Raw genomic sequence first — 25,361 nt, forward strand, 5'->3', positions numbered from 1 at the left:
GCGATGGAGCTCCGTATGCCACGGCAAACTGGCAGACACTGACGGCGGCGGTGCACAAATGCTGCGCAGCTAGCGCCATTCGACGGCCAACACCACGGTTCCTGGTGTGTCCGCTGTGCCGTGCGTGTGATCATTGCTTGTACAGCCCTCTCGCAGTGTCCGGAGCAAGTATGGTGGGTCTGACACACCGGTGTCAATGTGTTCTTTTTTCCATTTCCAGGAGTGTATGTTGTGAGAAAAACTGACACTAATTGTGTCTGGCGGGCCACTTGAATTTCCACGCGCAATAGTCCGATTGGCTAACATCAATGCTAATCAACTCGGAAACGGCGCAACGGATCGAATTTTTTCCTTAACAGTTATTTATTAGCGGAACCTGCGATGCAGCACACTTACAAGCTTTTAAGAATGTTTCTGTCCAACCAGTATAAAATTTGCGGTTACATATGTACTCCGCAAATCAATGTACAACGCGTGATTGAGGGTATTTGTACCTATGTTAGCCAGTGTCTGTCAGAGAGACAAATGTGACTGCCTATGAGCTTTTCTTTTTTCCTTATAATGTTGGGAATGATAGACTAACTGTACCAAGACAGTGGGATTACTTCACGAGGGACACCCAGGTACTTCTGCGACCAGACCATGCTATACGAAGTTTGGCTACACAGACAATAGCATATATCACAGAAATTCCATCATTTCTTTCTTCAGAGGCAGTCAGTTGAAGAACTCCCTGATCCGAAAATAGGTTAGTGGAACTAATATAGGAGTTAAGTAAGGTCGAACGGGATACAGAAGGATTGTAAATAGCGTGGCTGAAGGAGTGATGAACAAAAAGAAATGATTTTGTGATTTTATTTTTGCTACTAAGTAAAATAGACTGAGATTTACTCTTTATTGTAAACAAGAAAGTTAAAAACAATAGTATATTCCTTTGAAATCATTCACGTTCTTATGCGAATGCACACACATGCTAATTAGGAGTTAGAAGACCTCTAAATTGAGACACAAAAACCGATAAATTACAGCAATTCTTACTACATATAAATAAAGATAAAGAACGAGTATTTAATGAGAAACATTTGGTATTATACTAAAAATGACACAAGTCACACATTAGTAGAGTATGCTAAGAGAAATACTATGTTTGTCCTTATCAAGTTCATCCATGACAAAAGAAAAGTGGACTTGTAAAGACAAAATGGATTTGTCATATCACCCAGTTAAAATAGAGTACTGAATGTTATGGCCCTCAGCCACGTTCGAATTACAAGTGATCACAGATCTGTAAGATGCAGGGCAAAATAAATCGAGAAAGAAGAAAGGAAAATAAATCTGAGGTAAGAGTTCAGAGATGTAGATTGAGAAAATTTATTTAAGTTTAAGGAGGTATATCAAACTAAACAACCCAACACTTTCAGCGCCTCAGAAAACGAAAATTATAGAGAGAAAGAACAAAGCTGAAATTATTTAAAATGTACGTCAGCAAACAGAAGGAAGTCCAGGCACCAAGAAAATCAAAGAAAAGAAAATATCAGATAGAACAAAGTCACCATAAAGGAGAAATCACAGTTTCAAATGAACGACAACTGCGACATGCCTGGATATTCTGAACTGAATAAAACTATTTGATAATGTCTTCGATAGAATTTCAGAAAATGCAATGATTATTTGGCAAGGTAAATAATGAGAGCGATATAAGTATTAAGAAACCTGAAGGGAAAGTTATAATGGACAGACAGAATATTTCATCAGTTAAGATGGCAATAGAGAAAGAAGGTAAAAGAGAGAAAATTGTACAATTCTCCGATGATTTCATTGTATGACTGCTTTGTTCAAGTGCTGAATTAGAAAAATACATTGTTGATAGAGAGAATAATGACGTTCCGGAAAATATACGACATGAGTTGCATACAGTACTAAAGGTGAGCAGAAACGAAATCCGCCAGGAGTTCCAGTGTAAATGGCTGATAGTGAAGGCAGAACAATATAGAAGGAAGTGGAGAAGTTCGGTTCCGTAATGTCTGTGAAGTAAAACAGTTCCCGAAACTGGAACAACGCTATAGTTGTTCTATTTCATGAGAAAGGAGCTGGATCAGATTTCAAAAAGCATGTATCTCAAAACCTCTCTCTGTAATGTACCAACCACATAGAAAAGCACAAAAGTTTGACCTGGCAAATGAATGAGCTTCTAGTAATAGTTGAATGAAATAGTAGAACTGTTCAGTGACTAATAAATACCATTTTATCCGAGATTAAAAGATTCTGTAAAAGCTTTTAACTCAATTTCACTAAAAAGTGTGTAACAGACCTTGAGAAACAAGACAGTAATTCGAACTATATTAGAATCCTGAAGTACGAGGGTCACTCCAAAAAAATGCACACTATTTTTTTTTTAAAAAAAACATCTTTTAATCTACATGTTTGAAAGTTTTACAGTGTGTAGATACATCCTTTAGGAACAATATTTCCATTTCTCCTCATAATTTCCATCCCTCTCAACTGCCTTACGCCATCTTGGAACCAGCGCCTGTGTACCCGCACAGTAAAATTCTGGACCACTGTTTGGCAGCTTGCACAAGGGAGTCATCATCTTCAAACCTTGTTCCACGAAGAGAGTCTTTCAGTTTCCCAAAGAGATGATAGTCACATAGAGCCAGGTCAGGACTGTAAGGTGGGTGTTTCAGTGTTGTCCACCCGAGTTTTGTGATCACGTCCATGGATTTTTGACTGACATGTGGCCGTGCATTGTCGTGCAACAGCAAAACATCCTGCTTTTGCCGATGTGGTCGAACACGACTCAGTCGAACTTGAAGTTTCTTAAGTGGCGTCACATATGCATCAGAATTTATGGTGGTTCCACTTGGCATGATGTCCACAAGGAAGAGTCCTTCGGAATCGAAAAACACCTTAGCCGTAACTTTTCCAGCAGAAGGTGTGGTTCTGAATTTTTTTTTTGTGTGGTAAATTTGCATGATGCCACTCCATTGATTGCCTCGTCGTCTCTGTTGAAAAGTGATGGAGCCATGTCTCATCACCTGTCACAATTCTTCCAAGAAATTCATCTCCACCATTCTCGTACTGTTCCAAAAGTTCGCTGCATACCGTTTTTCTTGTTTCTTTGTGAGCCACTGTCAACATCCTAGCAACCCACGTGGCACAAACCTTTTTTAACGCCAACACTTTCAGTATTCTGCAAACACTTCCTTCCCATATCCCAACGTAGCGTGACAATTCGTTCACTGAGATGCGTCTGTCAACAGTCACCAATTCGTCAGTTCTCTACAAATTGTCTGGAGTGTGTGCAATTCAAGGCCTGCCGCTGTGAGGACAATCCTCAATATTGTTGTGCCCGCTTTCATCACGTAACCTGCTTGCCCACCGACTAACTGTACTGCGATCGACAGCACCATCTCCATACACATTTTTCAGCCTCTTGTGGATGTTTCCCACTGTCTCGTTTTCACAGCACAGGAATTCTATGACATCACGTTGCTACTGACGAACATTAAGTGTAGCAGCCATCTTGAAGACACGCTATGACGGCGCCACTCACGGGAACAGGTTGAACTAAGTTTGAAAACAAGCTAGAAGGATGTATCTACACTCTGTAAAACTTTCACACAGGCAGAATGAAAACTGTATTTGTACAAAAATAGTGTGCATTTCTTTTGGAGAGACCCAAATACATCTGCTTCGGTGCTGTAGCTGCCATTACTCTTCGCAAGAATAGAGGGACATTCGGGAGTCAGTCTAGAAGATTCCATATCGCTAGAACTATTCTCTACATTCTTAAAGTAAGTATTCTGATGCATAAATTGGAACAACGGAGAAGGAATTTGTATAAATGGAACATAAGCCTCCCTCAGTTTGCTGACGACACTGAACTATTTGCTTTTAGTGAAGCACAGCAGCAACCAGTGGAAGAATTAAATACAGCAAATTTGACAGAATGGCTGAAAATCAATTGTAACAGGGCTAAAATAATTCATAATACACTGATCGAAAGCAAGATAGTAAAAATTATCAGTGAAGTCAAAGAACGATTTGGTGAGTTTTTGTATTTAGAACAACAAAGGAAACTGCTGAGTGGACTCACTGAAGAGAATAAATGGTCTTGATTGACTTCGGCACATTAAACAGGGATTTCGAGTCCAACAGTCCGTTGTGTCACGGAAGGATAGTTTGCATGTTACGGAACAGGATGAGATGGATGCCGTACGAGGGTCGTTCAATAATAACGCCCCAAACTTTTTTATTATTGTTGTGGTTGGCAGCAGAGCCAACACCGTTTTAATAGAGGAGGCCGAAAGGCACGCGATTTAGCTCACGCAGGCTGGCGTGAGGTCTGGAACTGGGCAAGGGAATTAGAATTGAGAAAAACGGACGTAGCTGGTGGAATACTTAGCTTTAATCCATTAATGACGAACGTCGCTCTTGACATTACATGACTCAAGGTATCAATAGTAACAGATAATGGCGCCTTGCTAGGTCGTAGCAAATAACGTAGCTGAAGGCTATGCTAACTATCGTCTCGGCAAATGAGAGCGTAGAAGTCAGTGAACCATTGCTAGCAAAGTCGGCTGTACAACTGGGGCGAGTGCTAGTAAGTCTCTCTAGACCTGCCGTGTGGCGGTGATCGGTCTGCAATCACTGTTAGTGGCGACACGCGGGTCCGACGTATACTAACGGACCGCGGCCGATTTAAAGGCTACCACCTAGCAAGTGTGGTGTCTGGCGGTGACACCACAATTATAGCCGTCAATATATACAGGAAAACGTCCTTTAAATTGCTTCAGATCTGATGTTTCTTCTACATGTGTGCTAAGTTTCCAACGGTTCCGACGAATGATAAAGCAGTAGCGAACCGTCCAAATGGCGTCTACGCAAGACACTCGTTATAACCAACTTACTGCATCTGAATTTTTGGTTGCGGAAAAGGAAGTGGGTGGTGAATATCCATAATTATTTGTGTGTAGTGTATGGTAATGTTGCAAATGTCAGGAGAGCTGTTGGAGGATGGGTGAGCGTTAGGAAGAGCAGAACCTGAGCCACGTTCTATACTTCCTGTCAAAGCCACATCGTGATTCGTGAGGATGACGTTATTTGTTCAGATCGTCACATCACAACTCGCCAATTGGCTCTACAACTATAGGTGAGCATTGGAAATGCGCATACAAAGATTGAGACTCTGATATTCAAAGGTGTGCTCAAGATGGGCTCCACGAATACTCACAGCTGATCTCAAGATACAGTGAAAAGCCACTTCATCTGAGCTATCTCGAGCAGTATGAGGCCAATGGACACGCCTTTCTGTGACGGAACGTTACAGGTGTCGAAAAATGGCTGCACCAATTTGAGCCGGAAATAAAAAGGCAGTCACTGTAGGGAAACCACCCGCAACCACCTTAAAAGAAGCAAAGTCATGATGACGGCCTTTTGGGATAGAGATGCTGTCATTCTCATGGATGTATCGCTCACAAGGTCAAACATTAATTCAGACGCATACGCGCATAATCTGAGCCGTATCAAGACATGTTTTCAACGTATTCGGTGTTACAAAAATCCAAAAGAAATCTTCCTCCAACACGACAACGCGAGCCCTCACACAAGTTATCGAAGCTGGGAACACATCGTCAAATTTGGTTGGACATCATTGCTTCATGCTAGACATAGCGTCCACGGACATCCATCTGTTCGGGCCAATTAATGATACTGTGTGCGCGACACACTTTGAAGATGATCGAAGCGTAATTCGTGAATGAAAATATAGCTACGAGCACAAGACAAGAACTTTTCCCAACAAGGGACAAATGCTCTTACACGATGCCATGGAGACCATGTAGGAGAAGTGTAGACTGATTTTCGACCACAAAGTCTATCTTTTAAGAGACAATACGTTCCGAGAAAAGAATTGTGACATTATTTATTGAACAATCCACGTAATAATACAATGACTGAATTGAAAATGTAATGGAAATGTGTGAGAAATGCAGCCACGCGAATGGATGGCATGTGGGCCGAGAAAGTTTCCTGCTTGATCCGAAGAGACGAAAGAAGCCCTAGAAGACGACATATTGGAAGTTGTGTAGATGATGTTAGAAGACACATAGGAGCAACACTAATGCGTGCAACGGAATCCATAGAAACGAATAGAGGCGGCGTTTATCCAGCAGTGGATGGCGAGAGGTTGCTGCTGATGACAGCGAAGATGATGATTTTCCTGAAAACAGAGAACCAAAATGATGAATTATTTCAGTAATTAATTACAAGGCTGGAAACAAAGACATACCTGTAAGTCGCTGATTTGTAGTGCATGTATTATGAATTAGAGTGATTTCTAACACTGATTGAAAGAAATTAATTTTCTGCAGGCGAATCATTAATTTGTAAGACTATAAATTGTAAATACATAATACGAAGTAATCGGAGTTATTTTCCATTACTAATAGTTGCAAAATAGTAGTTGCGTAGTTGTGTTTTAAAACTGAAATGCTGTGGTATGTGCTATGAAATAGTCCGTGGTCAGAATAGATTTTGTGTCCCATTAAAAAAGATGCACACAACTTGACTCTGCGTTAATCATAGCGATCTCTGCTGCTCCCTTTGTCTTCATCCCAATTTCACTGCTCCTTTCCATGAAAAGAATCAAGTGTGCTACAAGGTAGCTAATATAACAATTGTACTTCCAAGGAGATAACTCTTCTTCAATCCCAATACTAACTCAGCCATGTAACCCACTCCAGTTCCCTAATGTAATGCTTGGAAATAAATTTGGTCTGGATTCCTGTCGTCTTTGCCGTTTAGCAAACGAAATTCTAGCAGGTTAGCGTATTTGCCTCTTCTGCTTCATCAGTAAAAAGTTTTAATGAGTTGTGTTGCCAATGGAAGCTAAAATATTTGGTAATAATTGTTAACAGCTTAATGTAACGAAATACGTAAGTGTCTATAGGCTATGCAAGGAAGATAAAAGTGGAAAATGGGAAGAGGAGTGGCGAATAGCCACTATAGTGAAGTTCATGATGCGTCCAAAAACCGGGGTTGTGCTATCTGTATAGTAAAGGAGCGTCCATGCAACGAATATGCCAGTAACACACAGATAAATGAAAGCAATGTAATGTAAGGATGATGCCTGAGATTCGGTAGAGTGCGGTTGGGTGATGACGTCTGCAGCGCCCAGCGAACGGTACGTTGCGTTCCGTTGACACCTGCACATCGACGGCAACGTCATATGGCGAGAAGTGCAAACACATCATGCACGCAGTAGCATTGTCGAAACTGATCTGTTTGGTAGTCTAGGTGTAATGATGTGGGGAGGCATAATGCTGCATGGGTAAACTGACCTCCAAATCCTTGAATACGGTACACTCACCTGTCAACGTTATTGTGACACTATACTCCTTCCCCATTTGCGTCTTTTCAGGGGTGCCTTCGACACAGACTTCATTTTTATGGATCACACTTCGCGACCGCAACGAAGTGTGCAGATGGAGGTGCTCTGGGGACGAGAGGGTATTCGGCGAATAGACAGACCTGCTCTGTCCCCCTGCATAAATGCCATAGACCAAGTGTGGGATGCGTTGTGGAGGCGTCTTGTAGCACCTTAACATACACCAACGACCATCCACCAGTTCTCAACTGGGCTGATGGGGGAGTGGAAGGCCGTACCACAAGAAATCCTTACGAACATCGTGGTCAAGATGGGAGCACGTTGCACAGCATGTACTGCTGTCTGTGGCGATCACACACACTATTGAGAACCATGTTTCACCTTTTGTAATGTCCATGAGATCATCATACATAAATCGCAGTGACTTCAGAGTGATTATTGTCTTTGGTGCTATTTCTGGTCGTCTCAGTCCGTGTTATTTACAGTTACCTTCTGTACTATACTATAGCAGTTCTTTCGATATTGGTCCAAGTTTCATCGAGCTATATTAATTGGCATAACGCATCGTGCGAAAGTTACTTTTGTCCTTAAGTTTGCTCACCAGTGTAGTAGTGCGGTTATGTTATCACAATTGTTTCATAGTAAGGTTAGAGTATGTAACATATATTTTAAATTCATTATATGAACCACGTAGGGTAACCGCGTGGTCCCAGGCGCCTTGTCACAGTTCGCGCGGCTGCCCCCCTCGGAGGTTCGAGTCCTCCCTCGGGTATGGGTGTGTGCATTGTCCTTAGCATAAGTTAGTTTAAGTTATATTAAGTAGTGTGTAAGCCTAGGGACCGATGACCTCAGCAGTTTGATCCCTAGGAACTTATGCAAAAAAATTTGTTCATATGCAACAATTCTGGTTTCAACAAAACTATACCCCAGACAGTAAGGAAGTTTAAATTGCCTCGAAAAATGACAAATCAGAGTTCGCAATGCTTAGTAAGTAATTTTGTTCCCGCCTCTACCCTCCCTCTTCCCCAACTCATCCTCAGCCGAAATGCGTTTTACTTCAGGGAATTCTTCGCTTGTAAAGTGGGAGTGCTGTCGAAACACTACCTCTCGAGCGGCAGTTTATTATATTTTGAGTCAGATTCTGCTGCTACTTATCACATTACATATCAAAGGGCGATACTCGTGAGGGAGGAGATCTCATTCAAAACGGCTCTAATGGCTCTGAGCACCATGGGAGATCTTATTGACCAAGGCCGCACTTGGGCATCTTTGTCAATGATGCGAGACTTATTACGTTTTTTTTTGACGTTTCTTAGTTTCGGAAAACTTTGTACAAATGTCAATGAGGCGAGACTTATTACGCGTTTTTTGACGTTTCTTAGCTTCGGAAAACTTTCCACAAGTTGGTGAAGTGCACATGTCCCGCATCAGACGTCGCTAATGCACTAGAGGCCTGATTCTCAGTCCGGTGATAGCCTTGTAGAATCCTGGTGGCAAAATAACTCTCTCATAAAAGTTTGTGCGGTAGCCAGCACCAATGTGCAGTGTTTGCCCCGAAACCTCTCCGTAGTGTCTTATTGAGTGAGGGTATGATAGTGGTCCTCTGTTTGGAAGAGACATTAAGAATCTCGGTCACGGTGCCGGTGCATATTAGCACATAGTTTCACACTCTCCCTTCATTTAATTCTATAAACGAGTGATATGGCGCAGAGGTAAGACACCGGACTCGCGGTCTTGAGGACTGCGATTTTCATAAATTTTTGAAGACGATAACTACTAGGATAGTTCTTTTGGAAAGAATACATGCCTGAGAACCTTCTCCACACCTCCACAATGAGATTGTGGTTCTGTCTTCTATGGCTACGTCGTTGACAGGATGTTGAACCATAACCATCTTTTCTTCTTTTTGGTTCTATGCACATTCATAAAAGACAACCACAGCAATAAACTGTACAAACATTCGTCATAATTCGCTAAAGGATACAGTTAATCGTTTGACATTTCACTAACATCGGCTAAGCAGCTTCACTAGGACCTTGTAAACAATGCAGTACCAGGTTAAACAATGCATTACCAGGTTCCTGCCCGAAATAGAGCTCAGCACTGAGTGTAGGACAGCACTGTAGCATGCTCTGGTGTAGGCGTACATGGAGTGAGGGCATCTGGAAACTGACCATTAAACTGAGCTCACCATGTAGACTTCCTGTGTTTCCTCTTTTGTGTGAGATCCCAATTTTCTAGATTTATTCCCGAGTGATTAGTGTCATGGTTAACAACTTGAACCCAGTGCGTTGTCTTGGACGGTTCACCGGAGACAAATGTATCGTCATAAGTGTCCCATGGAAGTGTGATATGATTGCTCATGCTCTCTATATACATAAATGATCTGACGGATATGGTGAGCAGCAGTCTGCGAGTGTTTGCTGATAGCGCTGTGGTGTACGGGAATGACTGTAGGAAGGTACAGAATGACTTGGCTAAAATTTCTATTTTGTCTAAGGAATGACAGCTTGCTCTAAAAATGTAAAATGTAAGTTAATGTAGATGAGTAGGAAAAACAGCCCTTGAGAATTTAAACACGGTATCATTGGCGTGCTGCTTCACACAGCCACGTCGATTAAATGTCGAAGCGTAACATTGGAAAGTGACATCGAATTGAACTATCCCATGTGGTCGGTCGTAGGGAAGACAAATGATCGACCTTAGTTTATCGGCAGAATTCTGGGGAAGTGTATCTCCTCTACAAAGGAGGCAGCGTACAGAACGCTTGTGCAGTCCATTCTCCAGTATTGCTCCAGTGCTTGGGATACCCACAAAGTCGGCTTAAAGGAAGATGTCGAAACAGTTCAGAGGTTGACAATTGCCTGTTCATTTGCACTTTTACTTTCTTCCCACAATATTTTTGATTTTTTAAAATTGTGTGCTTATATTTACAATGTTTTACTAGTTTATAGTGAGGACAGCTTTGATTAGTTGAAACAATCTCTTTGAGCTATCTCTTTGTGTCTTCACTGACACATTTCGTATCTTTGGAACCATGGTTTGGACCATTAGCCAATGGGAAACGTTCGCAGGCATGGAATCAGAAAGCGATGAAATTTCGAAGGAGTTTTAGCCATTCTGTTCCTGCTTTTCTGTTTGGAAGACAGTCAGACCTTTTCTACTTCTTGCTTCTCCTGCTGTCGATGTGAGCTAGTTCGGAGTTTCTGCAACGATGAAGATTATGCTTGACGTCTTTACAATTACTTGCTTTAGCATCTAATAAGCATTGTGTAGATTATTTCTGTGGTGCATTCTAAATATTTCTAAAGCTATTTTGAGGTCATTTCGCAAACACAACTTGCAATGGTATCCTTCTCCGTGCTGAAACGAAGGTTCTTATATTCCACACTTTCCGAGGAATGGAAGTTGATAATAGGATCGAGTAATATCTTTCCAATACATTCTGTTGTAGACTAGAGCTTATCATTATAAACAATTTATTGTTTTACTAGAAGCCGCGTATTGAGAATATGCAATTTCGTAACCGTTCTCAAGGAAATTATTTTGTGTTAGATACATTAAGAACCCAAGTGCGCTTTGTGAATCATCTGCACTGTTTTGAGAACATATAAAGGGCTTATTTCAATAGTGGTACAAGTCCACTTTTGTTCATATTGAGATACAGAGTTCTAAAGTTAAATGAGCGCTGACAAATCTGCAGTTGAGATAGCAGAAATATTCAAGCATATGGCTTCTTGCTACAGATGAACCTTTCTTTCTGTTTGTTTGGCTCATTAATTTCAGAAGCATTATAGACAGAGAAGTGGAGGTAATGGACTTGCACCACTATTGAAATACACTCTGCATATACTACCACTGAAAACGATTAGCAGGCATGGATTAAGGTTACTGGCTCAGGAAGGTAAGACGTTGGACACTTTTCTGGAAAACTGATGATTTCTAAGTACAATGTACACTGTTCTGGTATGTTAGTGAGATGTTCTGTGGAACATATGATAGCGAGCGACTCCCTATTTCCAACAGTATGTGTAGATTTTGTTCTTAAATCATATCTTGATCTGAATGATAAATGATGTGTTGGAATCAGTTTTTCTTAAGTCTAAAATCAGTGATTATATATACGAGGGAAGCATACCCGTTATAGAACTTACAAATAGGTTCTTGATGAACGGATTATCTACCTTTTGATGTTTGAATTTGTAGCTAGACAGAATTCATTTCTCCCTGCATTAATATGTGTTTGTGTGTCTGTGCCTATTTCGTTACACACTTGTGGTCAGTTGGGGTATCAAATGTGATTTCTGGAGCATAGATATTCATTTAGTACAGCACACCTTAACAGTTCAGGGCTTCATTTAACTGTTAATGAAGGTAGTTCATTTGTCACACAACACTCCGCATACGAGGTGTGCTGCTAGATTGATACTGTTAGGTTCGATCGAAATGCGGGTATTACGGAAATACTGGGTTCAAATGGCTCTGAGCACTATGGGACTTAACATCTGATGTCATCAGTCCCCTATAACTTAGAACTACTTAAACCTAACTAACCTAAGGACATCACACATATCCATGCCCGAGACAGGATTCTAACCTGGGACCGTAGCGGTCGAGCGGTTGCAGACTGTAGCGCCTAGAACCGCTCGGCCACCCCAGCCGGCACGGAAAACTCCGTGAACTCAAATGGGAATTCTTGGAGGGAACAAGACGTTCTTCTCGTGAAACGCCGTTGAGGAAGTTTGGAGAACCGACATATGCGACATTCTTCAGAATTATGTAACTGCCACAAAAATACGTCTCCCGTAAGTACCTCAAAGACAAGGTAAGTGAAATCAGGGTTCATACGGAAGCATATGGACAGTCGTTTTTCCCTCTTTCCATCTGCGAATGACCGAGCAAGGTGGCGCAGTGGTTAGACACTGTACTCGCATTCGGGAGGACGACGGTTCTATCTCGCGTCCGGCCATCCTGATTCAGGTTTTCCGTGACTTCCCTAAATCGCTCCAGGCAAATGCCGGGATGGTTCCTTTGAAAGGGCACGGCCGACATCCTTCCCTTTCCTTCCCTAATCCGATGAGACCAATGACCTCGCTGTCTGGTCTCCTTTCCCATATAACTCAACCGAACCCCAACCCATTTGCAAATGGAACAGGAAAGGGAATGACTGACAACAGTACAGAGAGTCCTCAACCACGCACTACGGAGTGGCTTCAGAACCGATGTCGGCTGTGGTTCGAATCCTCAGTTACTGTGCACCGAGCAGCAAGAACAGGCGAACACCGTACACGGCTATGGCATTTCGTTCGTACGTGTCCATTCTGGCCAGCGGCGGCTATTAAGCTCGCGGATGTGCCGGCGAGGCAGCGCTTGTGTATGGGCCGCACGGCCGATCGTGGAAAGTGGCGGGCGGCGCGTGACTTCCGGCGCGCTTCGCAGCTTTGCGTAACCCGCTGGACAGTTGGTGTACGTCCGTAAAGTGGCGTGGCCACGCCCGGGGTGGCGACTCGCCAGGAATCGCGATGTCCGGCGGCGGCAGCCGCTATAAGAGCCGCCGCCCGCCGGCTCACCACCAGAAGCGCTCAGCCCTCTCACCTCAGCTCCGCCAGCGACCTCAAGCCTCTCGTCATGTCGATCAAGGTGAGTCGCGACTTCGGCCTCTTCCTCGACGCCTTCCGCCAGTGGATACGCGGCCCAGTGGATTCTAGAGTGTCGAGAATGGCCCTCAAACGTGAGGCTCCTTTCTTCAAAGTTTTCGGAGACATTCTTCAACATCTTACCGTGTGATCGGATCCTTCTATCGTGTTAACAGTGCATTAGGAGACTCTGTTTCAGTTAATTAACTACTCGGCTCAAGATTCGCAACGTCTTCATATAGTGAAAAGTCGAATCAGTTCCATAGATCGCTAAAAATGCTGTGAAAACCGATATTTTGATCAAGACTTCGCCGAATTGAGGACTTAATACCCGATACTTAACAAAAACAAAAACACGAAAGCAACCATATTCCTGATTCTTTGATTTGCATACGAAGCGACTGAAAATGGCTCTGAGCAATATGGGACTTAACATCGGAGGTCATCAGTACCCTAGAACTTAGAACTACTTAAACCTAACTAACCTAAGGACATCACACATATCCGTGCCTGAGGCAGGATTCGAACCTGCCACCGTAGCTGTCGCTCGGTTCCATACTGAAGCGCCTAGAGCCTCTCGGCCACCCCGGCCGGCTGAAGCGACTGCCTAGTGCCGAAGTGAGCGTAGAGCAAATTTATTATTAAATCTATTTTTCGTTGGCAATAATAAATTGTGTCATAAAAGAACATAATTCACGTGGTAGCTTAATTATGCAGCATTACTTCAGTAGTGTTGTAGGCAGACGTCAAAGTGTATTCATCAATTCAAAAAGTACGGGTCTTAACGTCTGGTCAGCTATGATGATCATATATGGTTTGTGGGGAGCTCAATTGCGCTGTTATCAGCGCCTGTACAAATTCCCAGACTTTGCTCAGTCAAATCTCGCCACTGCCATGAACTGTATATCGAAATGATGAGGACAGTTCAAACATCTAGTTATCTCGAGGCAGGTGAAAATCCCTGATCCCGCGGTCAACTATGAGACCAAGCACTAACTACTATCGTGTAAGTGTAGCACATGAACTGTAACTAGACATACACAATATGCGAAACACCTTCTCGATCCGCACGGGGTAACCTAAGGACATCACACACATCCATGCCCGAGGCAGGATTCGAACCTGTGATCGTAGCAGTCGCTCGGCTCCGGACTGAGCGCCTAGAACCGCTAGACCACCGCGGCCGGCTGATAATAATGAAATGTCGTGTGACGAGGGCCTCCCGTCGGGTAGACCGTTTGCCTGGTGCAAGTCTTTCGATTTGACGCCACTTCGGCGACTTACGCGTCGATGAGGATGAAATGATGATGATTAGGACAACACAACACCCAGTCCCTGAGCGGAGAAAATCTCCGACCCAGCCGGGAATCGAACCCGGGGCCTTTGGATTGACAGTCTGTCGCGCTGACCACTCAGCTACCGGTGGCGGATCAGGCCAGCTGATAAGCACTTGTGACATGCAAATGATGTAATAATCATAATGGCGGCAAATTCTCATACCGTTAACATCATCGTAACCTGTGCAATATAAAATCGAAGTATGCCCTCATCATTATTAGTATATCGGCACTAGATCATGAGGCCACGTCCAGTGAGTGTGTCATTAAGGGAAGTGTTATTTCTTATGGCAAGGCATAAAAAAAAATTATGGGACTTAACTGCTAAGGTCATCAGTCCCTAAGCTTACACACCACTTAACCTAAATTATCTAAAGGACAAACACACACCCATGCCCGAGGGAGGACTCAAACCTCCGCCGGGACCAGCTGCACAGTCCGTGATTACAGCGTCCTAGACCGCACGGCTAATCCCGCGCGGCCAAGGTAGCCTCTCTGATTATTTTCCTTACTGGAGAGTCTTTTCCTTTCTGTCTTGCCTTAGTGTAGTTTGCCGATGCGCCCAGCGTGTGACTTGGCGATTTTCTCCTGACTGGAATGACTACTAAGAGAAGTGGACAAGCCCTCAGGCAAACAGCTGCTTGTAATTTCTGGAATTCCTCGCTATTTTCGAGAGCGTTGGTTTCCGCGTTGCTTTATTCTCCGATAATATGCGTTCGCTAAAGTGTGCTGTGGTGGCAGGGAGGCCTGTGAGCCGTCCAACCACTCCAGCCTTTGCTGCCGTGTTGCAGGTGCAGGTAGTGCTGGCTCTGGCGGCGTGCGTGGCGGCGGCGGCTGCAGGGCTCGTGCCCGCAGCTCCACTCGTGGCCAAGGCGGCCGTCGTGGACACCCAGTTCGACCCCCTGCCGCAGTACAGCTTCGCCTACAACATCCAGGACACGCTGACCGGCGACTCCAAGTCGCAGCAGGAGAGCCGCAACGGCGACGTGGTGCAGGGCAGCTACAGCCTGGTCGAACCCGACGGCAACGTGCGCACCGTGCTCTACTCGGCGGACCCCGTCAACGGCTTCAACGCCGTCGTGCAGCGCGGCCCGCTCGTCCACAAGGCCGCCATCGCGCACGTCTAGCGCACCTGCCCTTCGATCGCCGTGGCTTCCGACTTGCTGGAAGTAGTCCAACTGCAGGACAGAACACACCCCTACACTTTCCTCTACATTTCCTTATAAAATGAGTACGACTTTACATAAAAAGTAACCTTCGTCTCGAATAATAGCACTGTTTACGCAGCCATTAACCTTGCGGATATTCCCCTACGACGTTCCAAATTATGAGAAAACAAATTTTGTCAATATACTGTTAAAGGTGTACATCATTTTTTATCGAAATGCTCCGAACTGGGCTAGATATTAAAAGTTGAAAAAAGTTCAGTTTACACGGCTACTTTTCTGTTTTAAAGGAACTCAGTCTTTGAGCCTTTTCGTAACAACTTTATCGTGCGTTTATTGCCTTATGTCCGCTTCGCAAAAAGAGTAATAATGTATTAGAAACCTGCACAAACATCTAAATTACCATTGATCAATAATACCTCAAATAACTTTCGTATCTCATTAAACTATCTCATTTCGATTATTAAAATACCTTTGTCTGCATGTAAGTTTGCAATACTCCCCACATTTCCACTCTTTTGGCCTTATCTTAACTGATTTCATACTTCAGCTCTAAAAACTAGGACACTAGTCATTTTTCAATTGTTAGTAAATGTATTTCCTGTAAGATATTAAATGCACTAAAGAGAAATTATCTTCTTCGACACTGTTCTAACCGGGAAGGAAAATCCGCGCAATATCTGCAGTGACATGCTTTAAGGCTATTGTAAATTACTAAATTTTTGTGCTTCATTTGATCTCATACTTTTTCCGTGAACTTAATCACTGACTAACCATGATCCGACAAGCTATGCTCAGATTTTCGGAAAATGGTATGATGAAGACTAGGTACAATTGTGCTAATAGTTTGTGAAATTATAAACTAAGAGTATATTATACGTTTATTTGGCCAATATGATAGTTCTGGTGACGTAAGGCTGTGGGACCAGTGAGATGAATACCGAAATAAGGCGTCCTTCCCCAATACTCGTACTTCAACATCTTTCGGTATGAATGAAAGTCGGTAACAGCTTGTCGAACTCTCCTTTAACGTCTGTAAATGAGATTAACTGGTGTTCTATCTTGCATGTGGTTTACGTCCTGAATTTTTGATAAAGCTATGTATCACCATATATATTATTTGTTATTTCACTACTGTACATCCTTCATGAAATTATGTTTATTTATTTTACTGTACGCAATAAAATATTGACAAAATTGCTTTGTATCCTACTTCATTCAGATATTACTCCAGAGTATACCACAAACATTAAATGAAAAATTCAGTCACGAAAAAACAGTTTTGTCTTGATAAGTAAGTGTCGAATGGAAATACGAGTATAATAGATACACACTTTCATGTGCGATCTCACTTACCTTCACCTTCTCACACTCTGATGAACACGGTGGGAAGTTCACTTTCCTTGTAGAAATATTAAAACTCGGGTTCGAGTCTCTGTCTGCTATAAATTTTTATATTTCACAACAGGGTAATACATCTATATCCATTACAGCTGATGTCATGAAATTCGAATTCAGCGAATAATGTAGAATAATATTTCATACAACTACTGATTGTCAAGTCATATGTAAACATGAATTATGAACTCTTCAGGACAAAATGATACACTATGATTTACAAAAATTATGTAATTTTCATTAAAAGAAAAAAAATGTGTTATCCCTTTCACTTGAGCCATACATGCTTCGCAATCACATTTCAATACACAAAAGCAAAACACTATTAACTTCATAACTACAAAAAACGAAACCGATAATCAATTTTAGAAAATTTTTCCTGTAGCATAAACTAAACAAAGCTCTTGTTATGACAATTCAATAATTATGATCAAAAGGCTAAATAACAAACCACATGTCTGTGTCTCGACATAGCGTTGTTATGTGTCATTGTAAAAACATATTTACTCGCACATTAAGTTGTACCACATGATTATTATAGAACAAAACAAATTTATAAAGATCAATATATACACTCCTGGAAATTGAAATAAGAACACCGTGAATTCATTGTCCCAGGAAGGGGAAACTTTATTGACACATTCCTGGGGTCAAATACATCACATGATCACACTGACAGAACCACAGGCACATAGACACAGGCAACAGAGCATGCACAATGTCGGCACTAGTGCAGTGTATATCCTCCTTTCGCAGCAATGCAGGCTGCTATTCTCCCATGGAGACGATCGTAGAGATGCTGGATGTAGTCCTGTGGAACGGCTTGCCATGCCATTTTCACCTGGCGCCTCAGTTGGACCAACGTTCGTGCTGGACGTGCAGACCGCGTGAGACGACGCTTCATCCAGTCCCAAACATGCTCAATGGGGGACAGATCCGGAGATCTTGCTGGCCAGGGTAGTTGACTTACACCTTCTAGAGCACGTTGGGTGGCACGGGATACACGCGGACGTGCATTGTCCTGTTGGAACAGCAAGTTCCCTTGCTGGTCTAGGAATGGTAGAACGATGGATTCGATGACGGTTTGGATGTACAGTGCACTATTCAGTGTCCCCTCGACGATGACCAGAGGTGTACGGCCAGTGTAGGAGATCGCTCCCCACACCATGATGCCGGGTGTTGGCCCTGTGTGCCTCAGTCGTATGCAGTCCTGATTGTGGCGCTCACCTGCACGGCGCCAAACACGCATACGACCATCATTGGCACCAAGGCAGAAGCGACTCTCATCGCTGAAGACGACACGTCTCCATTCGTCCCTCCATTCACGCCTGTCGCGACGCCACTGGAGGCGGGCTGCACGATGTTGGGGCGTGAGCGGAAGACGGCCTAACGGTGTGCGGGCCCGTAGCCCAGCTTCATGGAGACGGTTGCGAATGGTCCTCGCCGATACCCCAGGAGCAACAGTGTCCCTAATTTGCTGGGAAGTGGCGGTGCAGTCCCCTACGGCACTGCGTAGGACCCTACGGCACTGCGTAGGACCCTACGGTCTTGGCGTGCATCCGTGCGTCGCTGCGGTCCGGTCCCAGGTCGACGCTCACGTGCACCTTCCGCCGACCACTGGCGACAACATCGATGTACTGTGGAGACCTCACGCCCCACGTGTTGAGCAATTCGGCGGTACGTCCACCCGGCCTCCCGCATGCCCACTATACGCCCTCGCTCAAAGTCCGTCAACTGCACATACGGTTAACGTCCACGCTGTCGCGGCATGCTACCAGTGTTAAGGACTGCGATGGAGCTCCGTATGCCACGGCAAACTGGCTGACACTGACGGCGGCGGTGCACAAATGCTGCGCAGCTAGCGCCATTCGACGGCCAACACCGCGGTTCCTGGTGTGTCCGCTGTGCCGTGCGTGTGATCATTGCTTGTACAGCCCTCTCGCAGTGTCCGGAGCAAGTATGGTGGGTCTGACACACCGGTGTCAATGTGTTCTTTTTTCCATTTCCAGGAGTGTATGAAAACCTCTGTATGAAATTGCCAATGTGGATCACAAGATCATAGTGTTAACTGTACACATGTAGAAATATTACCGTCGCTTGGACGATATTAAAAGGAAATAATAAACAACAGAAAATCACACAAAATGTGGAGTACTGTACACTCGTCTACCTAAAGAGCTTCGTAAAAATACTTTTTACGCACTAAAGCGAAGTATACCGCAATTTTTAACTTGTTTTTAATCCACAACACTTTTTATAGAAAATGGGGGGTGGGTGATAAAAGTTCCATTAGGATTTATATCCCTTCTCGAGACGGAAAAGGAATCACGGTTATGTAGATAAAGAAAACGTGTTGGAGAAGTGATTCCATTATGGTCTTACAAGTCCTAAGCAAAATCACTCCCAGACACACGTGAGTCAGATGCCCTTTCATCGACTAATCCCTCATCGTCCTTCATTCATCCCTGACACTATTTGTCCTCATCTAGCTAGCTAAGATTTGATTAGTATGTTTTTGTAATTCTCAGTGGATAACACCAACTTCACTGGGAAGAAATGTCATCGGAAGCACCACACAAATGCCACTCCCTAGACTATTGTATTCATGACTTCAGCAGTTCTAAAGTTTATGATCTGACTAGGGATCACTCACTCATGGTCACTCAGCTCTATGATTTAAATAAGCGTTCTCTTCGTTTTTAGTTGATAAAATTTCTGTTTCTGTTACTGAGAGCGGAAGACATTAAGTCATTGTTCACGAGAGTGCTCATTAGTGATAACATGTGCTCAAATGCATAACACCAACGCAAATATGTTTCTTGAGTTCAAAGCTATCTTCACCCCAAAGACAGCGAATGTGCCTGTTACAAGGTACTTCTTCACAACCAGTTCTTCAGAGGCTGCTTCCATAGAGAGCTGTCCTGTGACTGCAGGCAGTGACGGTGGATGGTCACTCAACCAGATTGGGACGTCACAGCACGTCTGTTGGACAGGTGCTCATTGTGAGGCACAACCACTGCAACAGGAACAGTGAGGCAGGTACTGCCCTCAGGGGGGCTGGGGCATCATCTGCAGTTCCCACCTAAGGACAGGTGATAGCAGGTAGTGCTGCCTCGTGGTGCCAGGAGATTGCAATGGGTCCTCCCTCGTCACCTAGTAGGGGTGGCGTTGTGCCGTTCTACCGGGCTCCAACCAGTAGAGACTAGACGCCATTTCTCCACCGTACTGCGGAATGTCTCATAACACAAAACAGATTACTCAGCTTATATCCAAAAAAAATAATCCACGTGGAACGTTAATGTGTACACTAACCTATATACAAAATCCTTCTCATTCCATTCATGTCTTCTATTTTCCTCACAGTATAACACATTCCCGAGGCAAACTATTATCTGAAGATTACAAAAACTGCTTTCTTATACAGACCTCTCAATGATATTCTTAATAACCGTTTGTGAGAAATACCTTAATATTTGTGTTGGTGGGGCCCCAGTAGGACCAAAATGGTCACCAAAATTTATAAAAACCAGAACCACGACAAAACTTACGTGAAACACAGCAACAAAAAAAAGGACAACTAAAAAATGGAAGAATTCTAACATCCTAGACATAAACCCAACTGACGTCGTAAGTCATCGTTCCCTCGTAATTACTAGATCAAGAAATTATCATATATTTCGTTATTAGATGGACAAAGAGCTACTTGTTTGCTGCCAACTACCATTCCTCCTTTGGTTCTACTAGACGTAAAAATAAATGCATAACTGATCCACACCATCTCATAAATGACCAATCAGAGTAGACAAAGACGCAAAACTTAGGCTACTAAATATATCTATATCTCCTGTCTACAGAAAAACATTAATTCGGGCCATAAATTTCTTCTTTTCTCTTCGTCTGCTGTACATGGTACTCTCCCAAAATCAGATTTACAAACACTCGCAGGAACTACAAAAAAAAAAAAAAAGGTTCCACAAAATTGATAATATAATGGGAATTTCACATCCTTGGCCATACTGATTTAACAGTATACAAAGCATTACTTAGGTCAGACATCACACATGTTTACCTCACAGACTTTCATTTATCAGTTTAATCTCAAAACACATGTTTTTCTGTTGTTTATTATTTCCTTTTAATATCGTCCAAGCGACGGTAATATTTCTACATGTGTTTTTTTGAGACTGGACACATGATTTATGTCACAACATCTATTAACGCGAAGCATTTATACCTCAGTCACATTTGGGTTAATATCCCTGTTACCCAATATGGCCAAATATATACATTCTAGATACACAACGTCCCTTAACCAAGACTTTATCTGCTTCTGTGAACTGTATGCAATGAAGTACAACTTTCTGATTGTTCTTCTGCATTTGTGCTGCTCGTATTAGCTCAACTACCATGTGAACCATTTTTATGTGCTTATCTCTCCCTGCAGATGGAAAGTTAATTACCTCCCTGATCTTGTCAGATAGCCACTTAACTCTTTCTACATCTACATCTACATCTACATCCGTACTCCGCAAGCCACCTGACGGTGTGTGGCGGAGGGTACCCTGAGTACCTCTATCGGTTCTCCCTTCTATTCCAGTCTCGTATTGTACGTGGAAAGAAGGACTGTCGGTATGCTTCTGTGTGGGCTCTAATCTCTCTGATTTTATCCTCATGGTCTCTTCGCGAGATATACGTAGGAGGGAGCAATATACTGCTTGACTCTTCGGTGAAGGTATGTTCTCGAAACTTCAACAAAAGCCCGTACCGAGCTACTGAGCGTCTCTCCTGCAGAGTCTTCCACTGGAGTTTATCTATCATCTCCGTAACGCTTTCGCAATTACTAAATGATCCTGTAACGAAGCGCGCTGCTCTCCGTTGGATCTTCTCTATCTCTTCTATCAACCCTACCTGGTGCGGATCCCACACTGCTGAGCAGTATTCAAGCATTGGGCGAACAAGCGTACTGTAACCTACTTCCTTTGTTGTCGGATTGCATTTCCTTAGGATTCTTCCAATGAATCTCAGTCTGGCATCTGCTTTACCGACGATCATTCCATTTTAAATCACTACTAATGCGTACTCCCAGATAATTTATGGAATTAACTGCTTCCAGTTGCTGACCTGCTATTTTGTAGCTAAATGATAAGGGACCTATCTTTCTATGTATTCGCATCACATTACACTTCGCTACATTGAGATTCAATTGCCATTCCGTGCACCATGCGTCAATTCGCTGCAGATCCTCCTGCATTTCAGTACAATTTTCCATTGTTGCAACCTCTCGATACACCACAGCATCATCTGCAAAAAGCCTCAGTGAACTTCCGATGTCATCCACCAGGTCATTTATGTATATTGTGAATAGCAACGGTCCTATGACACTCCCCTGCGGCACACCTGAAATCACTCTTACTTCGGAAGACTTCTCTCCATTGAGAATGACGTGCTGCGTTCTGTTATCTAGGAACTCCTCAATCCAATCACACAATTGATCTGATAGTCCGTATGCTCTTACTTTGTTCATTAAACGACTATGGGGAACTGTGTCAAACGCCTTGCGGAAGTCAAGAAACACGGCATCTACCTGTGAACCCGTGTCTAAGGCCCTCTGAGTCTCGTGGACGAATAGCGCGAGCTGGGTTTCACACGATCGTCTTTTTCGAAACCCATGCTGATTCCTACAGAGTAGATTTCTAGTCTCCAGAAAAGACATTATACTCGAACATAATACGTGTTCCAAAATTCTACAACTGATCGACGTTAGAGATATAGGTCTATAGTTCTGCACATCTGTTCGACGTCCCTTCTTGAGAACGGGGATGACCTGTGCCCTTTTCCAATCCTTTGGAACGCTTCGCTCTTCTAGAGACCTACGGTACACCGCTGCAAGAAGGGGGGCAAGTTCCTTCGCGTACTCTGTGTAAAATCGAACTGGTATCCCATCAGGACCAGCGGCCTTTCCTCTTTTGAGCGATTTTAATTGTTTCTCTATCCCTCTGTCGTCTACTTCGATATCTACCATTTTGTCAACTGTGCGACAATCTAGAGAAGGAAGCACAGTGCAGTCTTCCTCTGTGAAACAGCTTTGGAAGAAGACATTTAGTAATTCGGCCTTTAGTCTGTCATCCTCTGTTTCAGTACCATTTTGGCCACAGAGTGTCTGGACATTTTGTTTTGATCCACCTACCGCTTTGACATAGGACCAAAATTTCTTAGGATTTTCTGCCAAGTCAGTACATAGAACGTTACTTTCGAATTCATTGAAAGCCTCTCGCATAGCCCTCCTCACACTACATTTCGCTTCGCGTAATTTTTGTTTGTCTGCAAGGCTTTGGCTATGTTTATGTTTGCTGTGAGTTCCCTTTGCTTCCGCAGCAGTTTTCTAACTCGGTTGTTGTACCACGGTGGCTCTTTTCCATCTCTTACGATCTTGCTTGGCACATACTCATCTAACGCATATTGTACCATGGTTTTGAACTTTGTCCACTGATCCTCAACACTATCTGCACTTGAGACAAAACTTTTGTGTTGAGCCGTCAGGTACTCTGTAATCTGCTTTTTGTCACTTTTGCTAAACAGAAAAATCTTCCTGCCTTTTTTAATATTTCTATTTACGGCTGAAATCATCGACGCAGTAACCGCTTTATGATCGCTGATTCCCTGTTCTGCATTAACTGATTCAAATAGTTCGGGTCTGTTTGTCACCAGAAGGTCTAATATATTATCGCCACGAGTCGGTTTTCTGTTTAACTGCTCAAGGTAGTTTTCAGATAAAGCACTTAAAAATATTTCACTGGATTCTTTGTCCCTGCCACCCGTTATGAACGTTTGAGTCTCCCAGTCTATATCCGGCAAATTAAAATCTCCACCCAGAACTATAACATGGTGGGGAAATCTACTCGAAATATTTTCCTTTGTAGTAGGTTGGACGCCATTCGCAAGACCTCATCTGGTAATTCATTTATTACAGCTTGGATTTCTTCAAAGAATGTGTCTCAATTTCTATGTTGTGTATGGCAGTACAGGCAGCACATCTTACCACGCTCCTTTCATTATCCTTCTGGTGCATGTGACATAGGGAGGTATCAAGAAAGGTAGATTGTTGCAATCTTCCTTCATCACAAACGATTTTGTCATCTGCCATGATTTAAACTGAAGTCCCATATGGCCTTGTCTATCTTCCACACTTCTCTTAGAGAAAACTTCAAAAATGCCTGTGTTTTCGGTAGCACTGGGTAAGGGAGTGACGGCCACATCCTTCTACGTTAAATCCGCTCTTACTACTACCTGAAATCCTTGATTCATCTTCATACACGAGCTAAAGAGATCAGTTGTAGCAAGTTCTCGAAGTCTCACAGGTATGATGGGAAATAGTGGATTTCTGTGCATCAAAGCTGATGGTTTCACATGCTGACTGGATTTACAAGTTGTCAAAGCTTTCTGTATTCTTCTTTTCATATTATTGAAACGTAGTAACTCCCTCAGCTTAGCAAAGCATTTTTCTGCACTGAAGTGTACGTAGCTTAGGTGGACACAGATTAACGTATTCACAAAGTCCTCTAGTATGCACAACCTCTAACTGTCATCAATTGGGTCATTTTTCTAGAGCATGCACCATTCGTGAGGAGGTAGTATTGATGGATCTGTGTTTGATCTTTATCTCTCCCCAACTCACTTCCAGGTCTTCCAGTATTGGATCCTTAGCCTTCTGCTGTGATATTTCTATAAACTTTATCCCAACTAAATTCTCAAAGGAGAAATGTTTCATGTACCTTACCTCAGATACATTCTCATATGGTTCTCTGTCTTTCGCAACATTTTGTCCTCTTGACACACTGCCAGTGTGTCTGCGAACACATTGTCTTTCCCTTGCATGTAATCAATTTTAACCCTGAACTCAAGCAGATACACAGACCAGTGTGACAAATGTCCATGTGTTAGTTGGACAGTCATAAGTAACTGCTGCACTTAGTGGTCACTGTAAACCTACTTGGTCCTACCAAAAAGGAAGAATCTGAACATCATGAGCTCCCACAAAATAACGAGGGCCTTGAGTTCAGTGAAGAAATACTTTCTTTCTGAGTTAGATAAGCTTCAGCTTCTGAGTGCAATCGTCTGAAGAACACGTACTCCATTTCGCTCCATCTCATAAAAGAGATGTACTCCATTACTGGTACAGGAATTATCTGACATAAGGCTGGATTCTCATTCCATATCGGGATGCATTAGAGGGCAAGCAGTGACTAACAACTTCCTTCAGCCCATCGAATTCTCACTGCACCTCTACGTTTCAACGCAGATGTTATTCCTTCTGGTTAATTGATATATATATAGTCATGGCTTAGTCACAATCATACCAATAGACCTTTCATTAAAATAATCAAGCCCAAGGAAGGTACATACCTTTCATATTGTCTTCGGTATGGGAAAATTC

At 43.1% G+C, this 25,361-nt stretch overlaps 1 protein-coding gene across 1 annotated transcript; it reads left to right on the forward strand.

Annotated features, from left to right (window-relative positions):
• The first annotated feature begins 12,913 nt into the window (after positions 1 to 12,913).
• Positions 12,914 to 16,729, forward strand: LOC126299240 (larval cuticle protein A1A-like). Its single transcript, XM_049991026.1, has 2 exons — positions 12,914 to 13,030; positions 15,155 to 16,729. Exons 1-2 carry the CDS (start codon positions 13,019 to 13,021, stop codon positions 15,488 to 15,490), a joined length of 348 nt encoding a protein of 115 aa, XP_049846983.1. The 5' UTR covers positions 12,914 to 13,018; the 3' UTR covers positions 15,491 to 16,729.
• The last annotated feature ends 8,632 nt before the right edge of the window (positions 16,730 to 25,361 follow it).

This window comes from Schistocerca gregaria, chromosome X (assembly GCF_023897955.1).
Source record: "Schistocerca gregaria isolate iqSchGreg1 chromosome X, iqSchGreg1.2, whole genome shotgun sequence".
Lineage (NCBI taxonomy): Eukaryota > Metazoa > Arthropoda > Insecta > Orthoptera > Acrididae > Schistocerca > Schistocerca gregaria.